At 40.1% G+C, this 18,802-nt stretch overlaps 1 protein-coding gene across 3 annotated transcripts in view; it reads right to left on the bottom strand.

Annotated features, from left to right (window-relative positions):
* Window positions 1-18,802, bottom strand: part of LOC122640453 (ubiquitin carboxyl-terminal hydrolase 25-like) — a 73,482-nt gene that overhangs the window by 15,423 nt on the left and 39,257 nt on the right. For 2 of the 3 annotated variants that reach the window (XR_006329661.1, XM_043833658.1), the window contains exons 5-7: window positions 18,327-18,413; window positions 17,459-18,192; window positions 16,529-16,657 (exon numbers count right to left, since the gene is read on the bottom strand). Coding sequence is in view for 2 of the 3 variants with exons in the window: in XM_043833658.1 (XP_043689593.1) it covers window positions 16,529-16,657; window positions 17,459-18,192; window positions 18,327-18,413 (950 nt within the window). In the remaining variant the exon portion in view is untranslated. The remainder of the gene's footprint in view (window positions 1-16,528; window positions 16,658-17,458; window positions 18,193-18,326; window positions 18,414-18,802) is intronic. The other variant, XM_043833659.1, reaches the window with a different exon arrangement.

Genomic DNA, 18,802 nt, shown 5'->3' on the forward strand with positions numbered 1-18,802 from the left:
TCTTGCACTCCCCAAAGACTTTGTGAACACATCTGCAAGTTGTTCTCCTGTTTAGACATGACAAGGAGAAATCAACCCTTGTTGTAGCTTTTCTCAAACCGGATTTGAAGCAATATAGACAGTAACTTAGTTATCACACCACAGTTTCATTGGAGAATCATCAACAAAGCCAAGTTCAGCCAATAACTGTCTCACCCACATCAACTCACAGGTAGCATGTGCCATAGCTCTGTACTCTGACTCTGCACTGGAACGAGCAACTACTGTCTGTTTCTTGCTCTTCCAGGACACCAAATTCCCTCCAACAAACACACAATAACCTGTAGTAGACCTCCTATCAACTGGAGACCCTGCCCAATCAGTATCTGAAAAACCCTCTACCGCCCATGGCCATGATCACTATAAAGAAGACCACGTCCAGAAGCCTTTTTAAGATAGCGTAAGATATGTATAATAGCCTCCCAATGAGATGTTCCAGGAGCAGACAAAAATTGAATCACCACACTAACAGGAAAGGCTATATCAGGCCTAGTCACTCTTCGGTAATTCAACTTCTCAACTAGCCTCTGATACTTCTCATGATCAGGCAAGACATTACCATCATCAGAAGTAAGCTTCAAATTGGGATCCATAGGAGTATCTAGAGGTTTAGAACACAACATTCCTATCTCTGAAAGAAGATCAAGGACATATTTTTGCTGTGAGAGCGAAATTCCTTTCTTCGACTGAGCCACTTCCACACCCAAGAAGTACTTCAACTTTCCTAAATCCTTGGTCTGAAATTTTTGCTGCAAGTGAACCTTCAAACCTTCAATACTAGAAACATCATCTCCTGTAATAACTATATCATCTACATAAACCACAATAAATATTTTTCCTGCACCAAAGTGGCGGAAAAATACCGAATGATCACTACCACACCGTGTTAGCCCAAACTCTAACACAACCTCAGTAAATCTGTCGAACCAAGCCCTAGGGGACTGTTTCAGCCCATACAGAGACTTCCTCAACTTAAACACCAAGCCAGACTCCCTCTGAGTTAGGATTTAAAGGTGAATAGATTCTAGTAATGGAGGAGAGCTTTGCAACAAGAAGGAGAAGAAGAAGAGAAGAAGAGAAGAAGAGAGGATGAGGGAATCGTGTGTGTTAGGAGAGTATTCTCCTAACACCTATTTACTTCACATTACTAAAAACACTTTAGGGAATTACAAAGACCTCCTTGTGGAGGTAAAAGATAAAAAGAAATAAAAGTTAAAAATTACAACTCTAGTGACTTAGAACAAAGACATGGACTAAAGTACCCCTAATACATAAACTCTAACACTCCCCCTCAAGCTGGAGAATAAATGTCATACATTCCCAGCTTGCACAATAAGGTACTAAATAGGCCAGGGATGAGACCCTTGGTGAAGATATCTGCTACTTGATCACCTGTCTTCACAAAAGGAGTACAAATGCAACCAGAATCCAGCTTCTCTTTGATGAAATGTCGATCAACCTCAATATGTTTGGTTCGATCATGTTGAACCGGATTGTGGACAATACTTATAGCAGCCTTGTTGTCACAATAGAGTCACATTGGTCCTTCTGTGTCAAAACTCAAGTCTTGAAGTAGTCTCTTTAGCCATATAAGTTCACATACTCCATGAGCCATGGCTCTAAACTCTGCCTCCGCGCTAGATCTAGCTACAACTGGTTGTTTCTTGCTCTTCCAGGTAACTAAATTACCACCCACAAAAGTGCAGTATCCAGAAGTAGATCTCCTGTCAGAGACTTAACCAGCCCAATCAACATCTGTGTAACCTTCGATTTGCAAATGGTCATGCCTGGCAAATAGAAGACCCTTTCTTGGGCAGGATTTCAAGTACCTAATAATGCGATACACTGCATCCAGATGTCCACTCCTGGGAGAATGCATGAACTGACTCACCGCTCCTACTGCATAAGTGATGTCTGGTCGAGTCAAGGAGAGATAGATTAGTTTCCCAACTAATCTTTGATACTTGCCTGCATCTATGAGAGGAGAACCACATTCATCACCAAGCTTATGATTCAGATCAATTGGAGAGGTTGTTGGTTTACACCCCAACATTCCTGTCTATTTCAGAAGGTCCAATACAAATTTCCTCTGGCATATGTTGATTCCTTTCCTTGATCTAGATATCTCAATACCCAAGAAATATTTAAAGAGTCCAAGGTCTTTGATCTCAAACTATTTAGCCAAATAAGACTTCAATCTGTTTATCTCAGCAACATCATTCCCAGTTACTACAATGTCATCAACATAAACAATGAGAGCTGTGACTGTACCATTTCCTCTCCTGATAAACAAAGTGTGGTAAGCTTGACTCTGGTAATATCCATTCTTTAGGATGGCTTGTCTAAATCTCTCAAACAAGGCCTTAGGAGACTGTTTGAGGCCATAGAGAGCTTTCTTCAAGAGACACACTTTCCCTTTAGCTGAGGGACACTTAAAACCAGGAGGGGGTTGCATGTATACTTCTTCTGCTAAATCTCCATGAAGAAATGCATTCTTCACATCTAATTGGTACATTGGCCAATCTTTATTGGCTGCTACTGACAGAAGAACCCGGATTGAGTTATGCTTGGCTACAGGGGCAAAGGTCTCTTGGTAGTCAATACCATACACTTGACTATACCCCTTTGCAACCAACCGAGCTTTATATCTTACTACTATACCATCTGATCTATACTTGATGGTATAAACCCATCTGCATCCAACTGGAATTCTCCCCCTAGAAAGATCAACTAGTGTCCAAGTATTATTCTTCTCTAGGGCCACCATTTCCTCAGACATTGTTTGCATTCATTTTGGATCGGATAAGGCTTCTGTGACATTTTTTGGAATGGAAGAAGACTCAAGGGCAGTGGAAAAGGCAATACCTGTAGGAGAAATAGAGTCATAGGAAACAAATTGGGCTATGGGGTTAGTACAGGCTCTCTTCCCCTTTCTCATAGCAATGGGAAGATCTAATTCAGAAGGAGAAGTATTACCTGACTGAGGAGGATGAGACTGAGGATGTGGATCCAAAGAGGGGTTTTGGCAGGGTTGTTTTCCCTGCAATGCATACCAGGGTTGCTTTCCTTTTCCCTTCAACAAGCATTCACCTCTTGTGAATACAACATCTTTGAATCTTATTCCCTTGTATTCTTTTTTTCTGCTAGCATCAATATCAACAACACCATCAGTATCAACATCCACTTCTTTGTATTTTCCAATATCAAATAGGAATGGGGAAGTGGAGGTAGGCAAGGGAGATAGAAAAGGAATGACATCAGCATCCTGTTCACTTCTAGTACTCTCCCCTTGAAGAGGATGCTGAGGAGAAGAAAAGTAAGGAATAGACTCAAAGAAGGTGACATCCTTGGAGAGAAGTCGCCTTCGGGAAGGAGGATGGTAACACTTATACCCTTTGGTTGCATCAGCGTAGCCCAAGAAGATGCACTTGAGAGCTTTGGGGTCAAGCTTGGTGCGGGCTGATTTGTTAACATGAACATAACAAACACAACCAAAGACTTTTGGAGGCAAGGAGAAGACAGAGGATTGAGGAGAAAGGAGTGCCAAGGGAGATTTGGAGCCAAGGAGTGGAGATGGCATCCGGTTAATAAGGAAGGCAGCAGTAAGAAGTGCATCAGACCAAAAAGTCTTCGGGACATGCATACCAAATAGAAGACTCCTGGTGATTTCCAACAAGTGGCGGTTTTTTCTCTCAGCCACCCCATTTTGTTGAGGGGTGTCAACACATGCCAGTTGGTGGATAATGCCATTATCAGTAAAGAACTGTTGGAGCCCCCCATACATGTACTCAACCCCCTTATCAGACCTAACAATTTGAATTCGAGTACCAAACTGAGTACTGATAAAGTTATAAAAACTCTTGAAGGCATCACAAACATCACTCTTTTGTTTCAATAAAACAGTCCAAGTGGATCTAGAATAGTCATCCACAAATGAAACAAAGTAACGAAAATCAGACAAAGAAGTAGTGGGAGAAGGTCCCCAAACATCAGAATGAACAAGAGAAAAAGGAACTGTTGATCTATTACCATGATAAGGATAAGATGTTCGACAATGTTTAGCAAAAATACATGATTCACACTGAAAAACATAAGAAGAAGGAAAAGAAGTAAACAAATGGGGTAATTGTTGCCTCCTCATAACAACAAAAGAGGGATGACCCAAACGTTGATGCCAAAGCATTACAGACTCCAAAGTACTACGGTTACTCCGACCACAAACATAAGCTGCAGCAGTAGATGAATCAGGTAACCGTGGTTTAAGAAGGTAGAGTCCTCCTTTCTCAGTCCCACTGCCAATAACCCTCTTTGTCTCCAAATCCTGAAAAAGACAATAGGAAAGAAAGAAAGTGACACAACAATTTAGGGATTTGGTTAGGTGACTTACTGATAATAGGTTAGTAGCAAAATCAGGGACATGAAGAACAGACTCAAGAGAAAGAGAGGGAGTAACCCTCACACTACCCTTACCAGAGACAGAAGAAAGTGAACCATCAGCAACCCTTACCTTGTCCCGGCCAGAGCAAATGGAATAGGAATCATAATACTGTGACATACCAGTCATGTGGTCAGAGGCTCCGGAGTCAAAGAGGGTTAGGGCAGAAGGAGCGGCAGATGAGACCTGCAGAGCTAGGGCAGAAGCAGTGGACCCTCCAGGGGTAGAACTAGTAGAGGAATGACCAATATGGGACATCAGCCGGCGGAGGGCTACAATATCATCCTGTGAAAGAGAATCAAGAGCAGACTGGGATCTAGATGTCTCAGTCTCAGATGTCACAGAGTGAGCCCTAGCTCCCCCTCGCTTGCCACCCCGGGCACCAATTGAACCACCACGCATACATGGGGGCTGCCCATGAAGGTCCCAACATTTGTCCTTGGTGTGTCCCAGTTTTCCACAATGATCACATTTAAATCTCTTATGGTGATCTCCATGAGTTGGCCCTTGGCCTTTCCCCCCAGTTTTCCAGTCTCTGTGGGAACTAGAAACAAGAGCAGATTTCTCCATTGATGGTGCAGTATCTATGGTTGCTCTCCTGGTTTCCTCACTTTGCAAGTAACTACATACTTCATCCAAGGATGGAAGGGGAGACCTCCCTAGGATCTGTAGACGAATGGGCTCATACTCAGAATTGAATCCACCAAGTAGAGAGAAGATCCTTTCAACTTCCTGGTTCTTGTAGACCTTAACTTCATCTTCAGAATTGGACAGCCGAAGGTACCTGTAGTGATCATATTCCTGCCACAGGCTAATAATAGTGTTGTAGTAATCAAAGATGCTCCTCTCACCCTGCTTCATATTGATAACCTTTTGGTGAATTTGGTAGATCTTTGCATAGTCACCAACTCGATTAAAGGTCCTAGTAATACTATCCCACATATCCTTTGTAGTCTCCTTGTCCATAAATCTCCTACTTATTTCAGGTTTCATGGAGAAGACCAACCAAGTCATAACGGTGGAGTTCTCAGTCTCCCATTTCAGGTATCCTGGATCAGTAGTGGCGGGCTCCTTAATAGAGCCAATAATATACCCCAACTTTCCTCTACTTCTCAGAGACATCTTCACAGAACGAGACCACTCCAAGTAGTTGGTTGTGTCCAACTTCACAACCGATATTTGGGTGTTGGGGTTATCATAGGAAGCCATAGTGGGGATACCACTAGCCAGAAGTGGTCCACTGACCTCAGAATCAGCCCCAGACATAGTAGACATGGTACCAACAAACCAAACAAATCAGAATGGTGCCTTGCACAAATGGGGAGTAAACTCTACCCAAACACAGGCAAGATATCCAGCAAACAAAGGGCAATACACTGCCCAAGTAGTCACAACAGTAAAAAAGGAGGATAAATCCTTCACAAACATTAAATCAAACACCTCATGTGCAGCCCAACTTCTTTTACAGCAGCCATACACCACATAACAGCCAAAAAACTTCAAAAGAACCTCAGTGCATAATACCCAACGAGTATAACAAGATGTAGACCTTCCAATCTCATCAACTAATAACCATCTCAATGCATTGGTTTCCAAAAAAGAAGTCAAATAAGAAGCAGAAACAGAGCCTAGTGGAATTACTGTAGCAGGAGCCAAAAAAACAAAGAGGAGTTGCAGACCTTGGGCTGTCTTCCTTTGCAACCAAGCTTTTGAGGGTTTAAAAGGGGACCCTAAGACAACTTGAATGGGCTAAGTACCAACTCCAACAAAGCTCTGACGAGGAAGAAGAAGAGCATTTTCAGTTCTCGGGTTACTGTTCACGGAATAGTAATCTGGGCTGTCTTTCTTTGATTTGAGCTTCAAACTGCCCAATGTCTTCCTTCAAACTTCTCAAACTTCTTGTGTATGACCTTCTTGATGATGAGAGAACTTCATTAGATTACTTTGTGTATTTCTTTACATGGTATAACCTCCTATTGGAACCCTCTACATTTTCTAGGGTTCCAAAGAAGGATACAAGGCAGCTAGAACCCTAGTCGACTCTCAAACCTAGCTCTGATACCAAGTTAGGATTTAAAGGTGAATAGATTCTAGTAATGGAGGAGAGCTTTGCAACAAGAAGGAGAAGAAGAAGAGAAGAAGAGAAGAAGAGAGGATGAGGGAATCGTGTGTGTTAGGAGAGTATTCTCCTAACACCTATTTACTTCACATTACTAAAAACACTTTAGGGAATTACAAAGACCTCCTTGTGGAGGTAAAAGATAAAAAGAAATAAAAGTTAAAAATTACAACTCTAGTGACTTAGAACAAAGACATGGACTAAAGTACCCCTAATACATAAACTCTAACACTCTGAGCAACAAATCCAAGAGGTTACTCCATATAAACTTCTTCATTCAAATCCCCATGCAAAAATGCATTCTTGACATCTAGTTGATACAAAGGCCAATGGTAAGTAGCAGTAAGAGAAATCAAAATGCAAACAGAAGTAAGCTTCGCCACAGGAGAAAATGTATCCAAGTAATCAACACCATATACTTGGGCATAGCCCTTCGCCACAAGACGGGCCTTCAAACGAGCCAAGGATCCATCAGAGTTCACTTTCACCACATACGCCCACTGACAACCAATAGCAGATTTACCCGAGGGTAAGGCAACAAGATCCCAGGTCTGATTTTCCTCCAATGCCAACAATTCCTCATCATAGCAACCTTCCAACCAGGACTGGACAATGCCTCTGTGACAGACTTAGGAACAAGATGATTTTCAACAGTTTGTAAACAAGAATGGAAGGTGGAAGATAAACCAGCATAGGAAACAAAGTTAGAAATGGGGTGTTGGGTACAAGCCCGAACACCCTTACGATGAGCAATAGGAATATCAAGATCAGAAGGAGGTTCCAAAGGAGGAGTATTACCTATTGCAGGATCTGCTGGCGAAGAAGTAGATGGGGCAGAATTCGCAGGAGCGAGGGGAGCCTATACGTTTTAATGGTGACGTTGAAACACAATAGGTGGAGGTGCGGGTGATGAGACAGCTTGCGGAACATGGTGAACAATAGACTGAACAACGGAAACGGGGAGATCATCATCCAAGTCAGACACAGTAAAAGACGAACTATCATAAGGAGTAGACTAAAAGAAAGAAACATTAGCGGTAACAAAATATTTTTGCAACTCAAAAGAATAACAAAGACAACCTTTTTTGGTGCGAGAATAACCAACAAACATACACTTGAGAGCCTTAGGATCAAACTTGGAAACACTTGGACGATGATCACGAGTAAAACAAACACTTCCAAATACTCGTAGTAGTAAAACAAACAATGGCATAGAAAGAAACAAAAAAGAAAAGGGAATACCACCACCTAAAACAGAGGAAGGCATGCGATTAATGAGGTAACAAGAAGTCAAAACAGCATCAGCCCAAAAGGATTTAGCTACTTTCATCTCAAATAAAAGAGAACGAGTAACTTCCATTAAATGTCTATTCTTCCTCTCAGTTACACCATTTTGTTGTGGGGTGTAAGTGCAAGAGGACTGATGAACAATGCCACGTTGAACCATAAATTCAGCAAAAGGGGCAGAAAAATATTCCTTAGCGTATCACTACGAAGAATACGCAAAGGAGTCTAAAATTGATTATTTATCTCATGTACAAAAGCACAAAAGATGGAAAATAACTCTGAACGATCTTTCATTAAATAAAGCCAGGTAACCTTCGAGTAGTCATCAACAAAAGTAACAAAGTAACGAAAACCCAAAGTAGAAGTGACAGGACACGGACGCCATACATCTGAATGAACTAAAGAAAAAGGTTAATCTGAAAACGACTATCTAGAAGCTTTAAACTCGCCAATTAAGGATACCCAAAGGACAATGAATCTGGTGGGGTGACGCCACACCGGTACATGCCGTAAATGAAGTGTCCTCAAGTATGTAAAGCCCCCCCCCCCCGACTCACGACCTCTACCAATCATCTTCTTCGTCGTAAGATCCTGAAATACACAAGAGTACGAGAAAAAGGTTACAGAACAGTTATAGGATTTGGTAAACCGGTTAACAGATAAAAGATTGAAAGGGAAATCAGGCAAATAGAGAACGGAAGATAGATAAAGGTGGTGTAACATGACTAGTACCAGTACCAGTCACATAAGCTAAGGAACCATTAGCTAAAGTAACACCAGAAGAAGATTTTTGGAAGGAAGAAAGAATACCTGAAACACCAGTCATGTGATCCGAAGCCCTTGAATGAATGATCTAGGGATGAGTAGTAGCAGTCGAAATACAGGCAGTAGCATTACCTGCCTGAACAAAGGTGGCGGTTGGAGGCTGGGCTAACTAAGAAATCTAAAACTGGGTGAAACGGGCATATTCCTCATCAGACATCATCACGGTCTTACCCTCAGGCTGTGGAGATGCAGAAACTGTAGACTCAGTAGTGGTAGCAGAATTGGCAAACAGTTGTTGATATGGTTTGCCATGAAGTTTCCAACAAAAACGTTGGATATATCCTGGGCGACCACAATGGTGATAAGTCCTCCCCAAATTCGAACCATCAGAAGCACCCTGAGTACCCGAAGTGCGTGGTTTACCACTTTACCAAAACCAGCCCCACGTCCACGACCACCACCACTATTACCACTACTACCATTACCAGCCACACTATTAGGCCCACGGTTGGGTGGAAAAGATGCCAAAGCTGATGTATCAACAGCAGTAGAATTCTCATGAGAAACACGCAAAACTCTGGAAAAAGTTTTAGACAATGTGGCTACCATGTCACCACCAAGAATTTGGGAACGGACTGAATCAAACTCTTTCCCAAGTCCTCCCAAAAATCCCATAACAGCAAGCTGCTCCCGCTGACTTTGCATTTCTTCCACATTAGAAGTAATAGGAAGAAGTGAATTAAGCTCCTCATACATCCTTTTAAAATCAACAAAGTATAGGGTCAAAGGACTACCCTTCCAATCCCTTATAGAACTCCTGGGACAAATCATAAATGCGGGAAAGATTGTTTTGTACTTTCACATTAAGGTACTCCCACAACTCCTTAACAGTATCAATGGGTGTCACCAAATCGACAATCTGATGTTCCATAGAATTCAGCATCTGTCCCAAGATTCTAGCATCAACAGTATCCGATAAGAGGTCATCATCAGGTTTAGTCTTAAATAAGTGATCCTGCTTGATCACGTCCCGTCAAAACCAACTAAACTCCATTGTTGAAAGTTGGTGATCCCCTCCAATTTCTTTTCAGTAATACAATTGGAGGAAGAGAAAACTTCGGTCATCACTAACTTCGAAATATCACCCATTATGCAAGATCAAATCGATGGAGTAAAGATGTAAAACAAGAGATAAAATTTAGGAAAAATTTGAACCTCAAAACCCTGACAAAAATTCGATTTTGTCAAAAAACCCTGATAGAAATTGATTCAAAGAGAAGATGCTCCATGAAAAAATCTGCTCCCAAATTCTGTTTCCAAGTATTAGCCGAAACAGTCCAGTACACCTCTAAAAATCCAACCAAACAAATAGGATCCAAAAATCAATTGAAAACCCTGTGAAAAATCGATTTTTCTTTCTCCCTGAAAAATCGATCTCAAAAACCCTGACAAGTGCTGTCGATTTTAATCTTCAGCTTCCAATGCAATCTTTACTCCATCAAACTCCATAAAATACCTCCACAAACAGAAAAGGAGACCTAGTTCTTAATTTATATCATGAACTAGTCTCTAAACAGCCCCAAAATACAGCATAGGGTGCTGCACCCCTTCAAACAAAGAGTAGAAGAAACTGCAAGCCTTCAAGTTCTCTCACACACTTCATTCTTCAGTTGTAGGTTGTAGAAAGGAGAAGAATCCCGCTGAGAGCTGTAACAGTGCCTAAAGCTCTGATACCATGTCAGTTATAAGAGAAAAAAAGAAGAAGAAGAAGGGAAATCGAGTGAGACAGAAGAAGAGGAGATGTGCAACTTGGGAGTAACATGATATGTGTAATCTCGCTCTAAACTTCATTATATATTACCACTAAGGGTAAAACAGGAAACATAAAATAAAAAAGAAATAAAACACTGACAGATCTACCCTCCTCACCTATCTAGATATTAGTGTTAGACACTAATATCGAGACTTATAAAAATCTCGCTAACAGTGCAGAGTGGTGGAGACTATCATACTTTTCTGGTCAAATGGAAGGGACAGCTGAGGACTGACTGCACATAGATCCCATGCGGGAGATTGCAACTACTCAACCCAAACCTCTATTAGCAATACATGTCAATTTTATATTCGTTTGAGACAAATGCTTTCAAGCTGGGGAAAGTTGATGCAAAGGAGTTTAAAACCTACTCCCGCAAGATAGGCAAAAGGCCTTAAGAATCATATAGGCCTTAAAGTGGCCTTCTAATCTATTTACCAAAACAGTCCTTAGTAGGTCCTTCTAAGCTGAATGGCGGCTGGGACCACCAGCCACCATCAAGACTAGCTTTTTAGCTAGTTATTTACCTATTTTTTAATTCCTAATTAGCTTTTAATTTAAAGCCTGTGTAATAAGACTCAGACTCCTCACATTGGAGAATCCTTGACTCTTATTTCCTATGTCTATTAGCTTTACAAGTTGTTTTCAGTTTTCCTAGTAGTAAACTAAGTCTTTTGTTTGCTTTTATAGGATTAAAGAATGAAGTTGGCTTTTGTCTAATGGCTGAGAGAATCAGTTGGCTGTGAGAAATAGTAGGAGAGTGGGAAACTCTAGTTCGATTGGAGGGATTCCTTGGTGAGAAATCAAGTTCTAACTCCATTGTTGTTCTCTGTTTTACAAGTTTCTGTTTACTTTTCTTTTGATTGAACATTGTTGTATGATGTAGTCCTAGATTGGTAGGAGACCTACTAGGAGCCAATCAACCAGGATCTGTTATGAACAGGTGAATCGGCTAGGTCAAAATTGGGTTTTTGGAGAATTAGGGTTACGGTTTGATGTATGGGTCATGTAAAGTTGAGGTAAGGGAGTCTATCAGTGAAGGTCCTGAGATGTTTTGATGGAGTTAGGTATGTAAACTTGAATGGGCAGCAAGGTTAGGGTTAGGGTTTTGGGTTTTTTAAAAGAGGAAAAAGATGGATTTTTAGGGTTTATGATGGTCAGATGAGGGAGCAACTTGGATCGAGTTTTCCTTATGGTGAGAGGAGAGTTCGATCCTAAAAAAGGATGGATTTTACTGGCTGGTTTGGTCTGGGCAGAATTTGGGTTATAGGAATGATGTTCAAAGATGAAGGAGATGTTAGGGTTTGGTGGTTTAGAGGGGATTAGTAGAAGAAAGGTTAGGGTTGGGATGAATCAAACTTACTGTTTTTGCAGAATTTCCTTGGCAGCAGCATATTTTATTGTAGATCTTGAATAAAAATCCAATCTTGAACTAGAACTTGAATGTAGAGCTTCAAAAGAATCACCCGGGCTTCACACCACAAGGTGTCGATTGGATCAAACACCAATCCCACCAACAAACCACCCGGGCTCCCCACCGCAAGGTGTCGATTGGATCAAACACCAATCCTACCAGCCTTGATCAAACACAAGACAAAAATCTTCAAAGGAGAAGAAGAGCAACAAAAAGCTTTTTCATTAATATCAAAATTCATGTTAAATACTTGCCCCCTTTACAACCTTATATAAAAGACTCAAAAATAGACGCCTCCACATGGTTTAAAGTATCGACCGATACATATCGGTAACGGTCGATACCGATACGATACATACCGATACATCTCTTCTTTTTTTTAAATTTTGGACTGTCTCGAATTGTATCCAAATGTATCGGCCGATACGATATGACCGATACGTATAGCTACCATCGATATGTCTAGTAAAAGGCTCTGTGGATGGTTTAATACGTGTCGATACATACCGGCCGATACGTACCAATACATACCGATACATACAGATGCCATTGATGCATTCCATAAAAAAGCCATTTTCACTCACAGACTCGATACAACTCCTAATCTAACGGAAAAATGAAGGAAAACTCTCGATCAAGAGTCTAAAATGTTGCATTTAATCTTGATTTTTCACACTTTTAGACTAAAAAACGAATCAAGGAGTGCTACAACATCATCCTTTGCACCATCCAATACTCTTCATTGCTATAGACGATTACAACATATAAGAAACCTTATTTTTTATAACAATTTCAATTTAATGCACTTGTTTGGTTATACATTATTCTCCATTTTAGTGTTTATGCATGACACTTGTTATATATTGCTTATTTATATTGTTTTTTGTTCCAAAAATGTATTTCCATGTGTATCTTGACCATTTCTATGCGTATTTGTATTGTTCGATACGTATCTCTGATACGATACAATACGTCTCTTAAAATCACCCGACCGGTACGATACCTGATACCAATACTTTAAACCTTGCTCCTACACAAAAAAGGAAAGGCCTAACCCAATCCTTAACCTATTAGGTAACCTAAACTTACTAGGAAAATGAAATAACAAAGGAAATAGACTCAAAACATGGCTAGACAGTCTGGACTTAATAGAGTCCTAATCCAGCCCAACTTACATAACAATTAAATAGTCACATGACCACTTAACCAAGTCACATGACCACTTAAGTGATCACATGACCACTAATTAAATAAAAATAAAAATAAAGAATTAAAACAGCTAATCCTGTATGCAACATAATTACCCATATTTTAGGCCCATAAAAGTGGCTTATTACATAGAAAACCCATGAGATCGAAGATCCAACATGTATATAACCAACCCTAGACTTATTCCCATTAAAATAAGCCTATTTCGGTGATGAATCTGCATCAATGTACCAAGGATTTTCATTCCAGATTCTGGTGGGTTATTCCTTTGTTCAGCATCAATAAACTTTGGTCAATCAGTACTGGTCTGTTGCACATAAATATCTTCCCGTTATGCTTCCATTAGATGCTTTGTTTTAGAGCATCTTTTCTGCCTGAATAGAGACCCACTTGAGGAGGATCTGACCAGCAGATCACTCCCATCTTTTGGGCCATTAAAGGACCACCCAAGAGGATCCTTTGACCGAGCTTTTAAGTTGATCAGATCCTCTGATCTGCTGTGGTATAAATCTCCTAAATTCTGGTTTTTGATTTCCAGATTTTAACTGATGTGCTTCTTGGTGATATGTTCACGAATGCGTTATTCCAGCCTGCATTTCTTAGGAGGATCTGACAAGCAGATCACTCCCATCTTTTCTGCCAGAATCGAGACCCATTTGAGGAGAATCTGACCAGCAGATCACTCCCATCTTTTGGGCCATTCAAGGACCACCCAAGAGGATCCTTTGACCAAGCTTTGAAGCTGATCAGATCCTCTGATCTGCTGTGGTATAAATCTCCTAATTCAGGTTTTTGATTTCCAGATTTTACTGTTGTGCTTCTTGGTGATATGTTCACGAATGCGTTGGTTCGGCCTGCATTTCTTATAGTAGTAGTAGTAGTTCTATACTTAGTTTTTTTTAAGAGTTTTATGTTTTTAAATTGAACCAGCCCACCCTGGTTGAACCAGTGGTTCAATTTAAGTGACTTAAGTCACCCCCCTTTTTAATTTATGTAATTTTTCTTTTTTCTTTTGGGTCCACACCACACTCCCACGATATAGAGAGGGGTGTGGATTAGTTTAGTCGGCTAGGGGTGATTTAGACGCCTAGGCTGAATAGGTGTAAGGCATTAAGCCACTATTTAAATCAATAGAACCCTGGAGCTCCTCATTCTCCACTGTTGAAATTAAAATCTGCTTATGCAAGCTACTGCTCCTGCTCCTGCTCTTCCACTGTGAAGATTGCTTTGTGTCTGATCAAAGCTGGTGGGATTGGTGTGTGATCCAATCGACACCTTGCGGTGTGAAGCCCGGGTGGTTCGTACAAGCTTTCTCTCAAGTTTTCTATCCAAGCTGCAATTTTTATTCAAGTTTCTGCTGCTGCCGATTGTTCTCTACTATTGCAAGTAAGTCTGACTGCATCCCCATCCCCATACTTCTTCTAAACCCTCCACAGCCCAACCTAACAATTCCCCCCTTTTAGTTTTACTTTGCTCTTCGCTCTAAGTTCTGTCCAGACCTATTCCTCCACCAGAATTACACCAAATTCAAACCACAGCATCACCAGCATAGCCCCTCCACTCGATCCACACCTCTGCCCCCTTCCAGTCATCTAAACCCTAGATTCCTTCATTCCCCATTAAACAAACCCTAAATTCCTGTCCAGATAATTCCAGCCATCAAAACCCATCCATACCTTGGCCGAGTGCTCCTCTCCTCCCTTGGAAAACTCGATCTAAAGTTCCCTCCCAAAATCCTACTCTAAACCCTAGATCTCCTCACTTTACACTTTTCAAAAACTTGAAACCCTAACCTACTGCCATTCTAGTTTACAAACTTCCGCTCATCAAACCATCTCAGGACCTTCACTGATAGACTCCCCTACACCTGCCTAGCAGCCTAATATAACCACCACCTCGAACCCTAACCCTAATTTTGACCTAAATCCTTATTCTGCCCCAATCAGACTGCCTATTCATAGTAGATCCTGTAGTACTAATTCCTAGTTTGACTCCTACCAACCTAGGACTACATTAGGTGGAGGGGTACTTAAGCGCTTAGGCAACCAAAGCGCACGTGTTTGTTTTTACTTCCCCTCTTTTCTAACATTATTTAGTATATTACAATATATACCTTATATCATAAAAAATCAACATTAAGCCACATCAAGTCATCAAAAATCAACATTAAGCCACATCAAGTCATCAAAAATCAATATTAAGCCACATCAAGTCATCAAAAATCAATATTAAGCCACATCAATTCATCAAAAATCAACATAGAACCGGAAGACAGCAGAACTGAAGAAGCATGCTATTGGAAGTTTGAAACATTCAAAACACACAGTTGGTTTATACTTTTCTTGGAACTGGTCATTGTCATGGTATACCTAATTTCACATTTGGTTTATATTGTTCTTAGAAAAATATGATCTTATCTATAAGTAATTAAACTGCTCTCGAATTAGAGAAATGTTCTTATTCTCTAAGAAGTTAGACTAGTCAAATGATTTTATTTTTACATGAGATTTTTTGTATCAGGTAGAGCACAAAACCATATTTCCAAAATCAGATTTATGAATAATATCTTAAGTAAATGAAATACAAAAACATTTACTTACATGATATTAGGCATAAATAAGTGTTTGTCCTGTTTTGGACTTTGATTTTTCAAAATTTGGTAGTGTCATTGTGTTTAAATGGCCCAAATAGGCTGTATACCAACTTTAATGACCAAACTAGGTCTAAAACCCACCGAAACCAGCCATCAAGTTCAAAAAATATAAAAAAAATACCCCAATTCGTCGAGATCTCGACCCAACTCACTTTTTGCCAGGTCGAAACCTGTACTCGAGATGAGTTCATGATCTATGGTTGTCTTTTGTTGTTATCTCTTTTCAGTTCTTTCCTTGTGTAAGTAGATTTAGGAAGTTATTTGGTTTCATTGTAATGGCCTCACATTGTAATTAGTCATCCACTCTTAGTAGGATCCCTACTAAGAGTCGGTAGTTAATTAATATAAATCAGATTGCTAGTGACAATAGAGAGTATTCTCTCCATCGTCTTCTAGCTCTTTTCCCTCTCTTGTTTTCTTCTCTCTTCACCTCATCTTCTTTATCTCTCCACTGCTGGTCCTCCACTCTCTGGTATTATTCCAATAATAACCATTAGTCCTAAATTAGGAACTATACAAAACTAATGTAGCCTTCAACTGATAGGCCTGTTCTTTCTGAAAGATGGCTTGCATAAATCCTTTCATAAAAAATCAGCAAGACATTATTTAAGTACATAAAAGCCTGCAATATTAAGTCTTAACTGCAGATACCTGTCAAATGCACAAGCAAAAGAATTCAGAGCAAAGAAGTGACAGGTTCACAGTACTCAGATAATGGTCTCTTCTCTTCAAATTTTGAAGAGACACGAAATGTCCTGAAATAAGTAATTGAAACCAAGTTAAAGAATACTTACTTTATCTCAGTGCTACTGGTACATCTACCTGCTTCTCGGACACATAATCTCTTTCTCTCTAGCATAAAATGGTAAACCATATCATGCCAACCACATGAACGCAAACTTGAAGAAGTGTCCTTAGCAAGCCTGAGGTAACCAAAAAAAAACATTAAAAAGAAACAAAACTCAGAGAAAAGCATAATAGATTTAACAGCACAACTTTGACCTGTTGTTCAAACAATAGGAACAAGAAACAAGCAAAGGACAAAAGAGAAGATAACTGGTATAAAACTCAAAAGAAAAACTAAGTCATACACAGAAAAGACATCTTCTGTCAATACAGCTTCACATATACCAAGGAACAAAGAGCTGAACCAATTTTAGCAAACACTGGATATTTGCCACTGACCAAGTATAAGACTAAAAGTGCATTGTCAATCAAACTCCAATTGACAAGCCAAAACTTGAGTGGCCACAACCAAATCCCAAAAGTAACAGTAATTATATAATCCGAATACACAGGTAGTTAAGTTACTTGAGATCTGATGGAAGAACAACTGCTCATCAACTGCTTCAGAAGTGAGAATATACTCCAAGTATCAAGTCAGGCACTGTATTACTAGAATCATCTTACGAGCAGCAAAACCTTGTTGTGGTCCACTAGTCCACTACAAGTATACAATTTATTAGGTTAAATAAAAATCCACCAGACCCTATCCCATGAATGATAAGTCGTCTCAAACGACTCAACTGACCCAAGAGGACCAAATTAATTATGAAAGAAAATCAAAGTACTATCATAGTATGCATCTATCCACTAAACAATCTCTACAAGGAAATTGAGCACTATGACAAAAGAAGACTCACTTCCATAGCATGCAAATCAAATCATTTAATATGTTAACCCAAAAATGAGGGGGGAGGGAAGATGGGGAAAAAAGGTCTTACACTTCTTTCAATTTCTCCAACTTTGTCTGAGAAGAAGCATCTCGTGCAAGCAAATTGCAAGTCTCCTCCGCTGATTTTCTCTTGAAGCCTGAGAGTTGACGGGTGTCATTGCAAACTGCACGGTCAAAATGAGGCACCACTCCCAATGTTCCTAGGTTTCCTGCATCATTATTCTCACATACTACTGTTTTCACTGAACTACCATTACTCTGGATTACACCATTTTGATGAGGTAAAGATAAAATGTGTTTCCCTTCACTATCAGGACATTTGTTCTCATTAGCGCCATTCCTGTCAATTGTAGATGGTACCTCATTCTTACTTCCATTCACAACTAAAGATGCTTTGGGTTTCACATGATTTTCTACAGGTCCACCATTTGCATCAATTCTTTTCATATCAGGATTTCTCAAGATACCAAACTTAATCCGTGGGCTTGAAGGCACTTTATCAATCTTAGACGTTGTTGATATATTGTTGTCCGGGGAATTAATGCTTTTTGGTTTTGTGGGAAATGTCTTCAATGGGAAAGCGGCCTTTGGGCTTCCTGTTGCACCATTGCCATTGCAATTAGGAGACTTCATTCCATTGGATGCAAAAGCAGACTTGATTGGCTTGGGTCTCTGGTTAGTACGTGAGAAGAAAAGAATATAAACTTTCTCTGACAAAACCTCCTGCAGAGTTGAAAGTGAAACATGAGAATCATTACAGCAATACCACCTGCCAATTGCATCCTGCACACCACAAATTAAAGTTCAAATCAGGTTGCAAAAGAAGTGGCTACTTTTAATGACAAAATTGAGAAGTTATATTAAGAAAACCTACTAAAAAAATGGGGTAAAACTAACAGAAGAAGAAACGCAAGGACCTTGATGTATGCATAGTAGTGACCAGACTCTGGTGAGTAACCCGAATGCACAATGGTTCCAAAAAGGTTATACTCTGGACATGGATCCTGCATTGCAATGAAACAATCAGCATGAATGGACACAAGTCACACAACATGTCAAAAGAAAAATAAAAAAATACCAGTAAAAAAAATTGGTAAAGAATCTCAAAATAAATCCGCAACTGTTATTGGTGAAGCCTGATCTCAGCTTAATCCAGGAAGTACAATTGATTCTTCCCCAATAACGGCGGTCCCCGACCGAATTTTTGGGACTCGTTTATATTGGGGGGTAATTTTGTACTTTCTGGGATTATGGTTTCTCTATATTGTACTGCGCAAGACGCAATATATAGGGGGTTATCTCTTACGGAGGTGTGTATGAGGGTTTTCTAATTTCTTCATTAGAATAGTGGAAGCTCTGGTTATCGCTCGGCTGTGAGTGTAGCCCATCTTGT

The sequence above is a fragment of the Telopea speciosissima genome, chromosome 9 (genome assembly GCF_018873765.1).
Source record: "Telopea speciosissima isolate NSW1024214 ecotype Mountain lineage chromosome 9, Tspe_v1, whole genome shotgun sequence".
NCBI classification, from domain to species: Eukaryota; Viridiplantae; Streptophyta; class Magnoliopsida; order Proteales; family Proteaceae; genus Telopea; species Telopea speciosissima.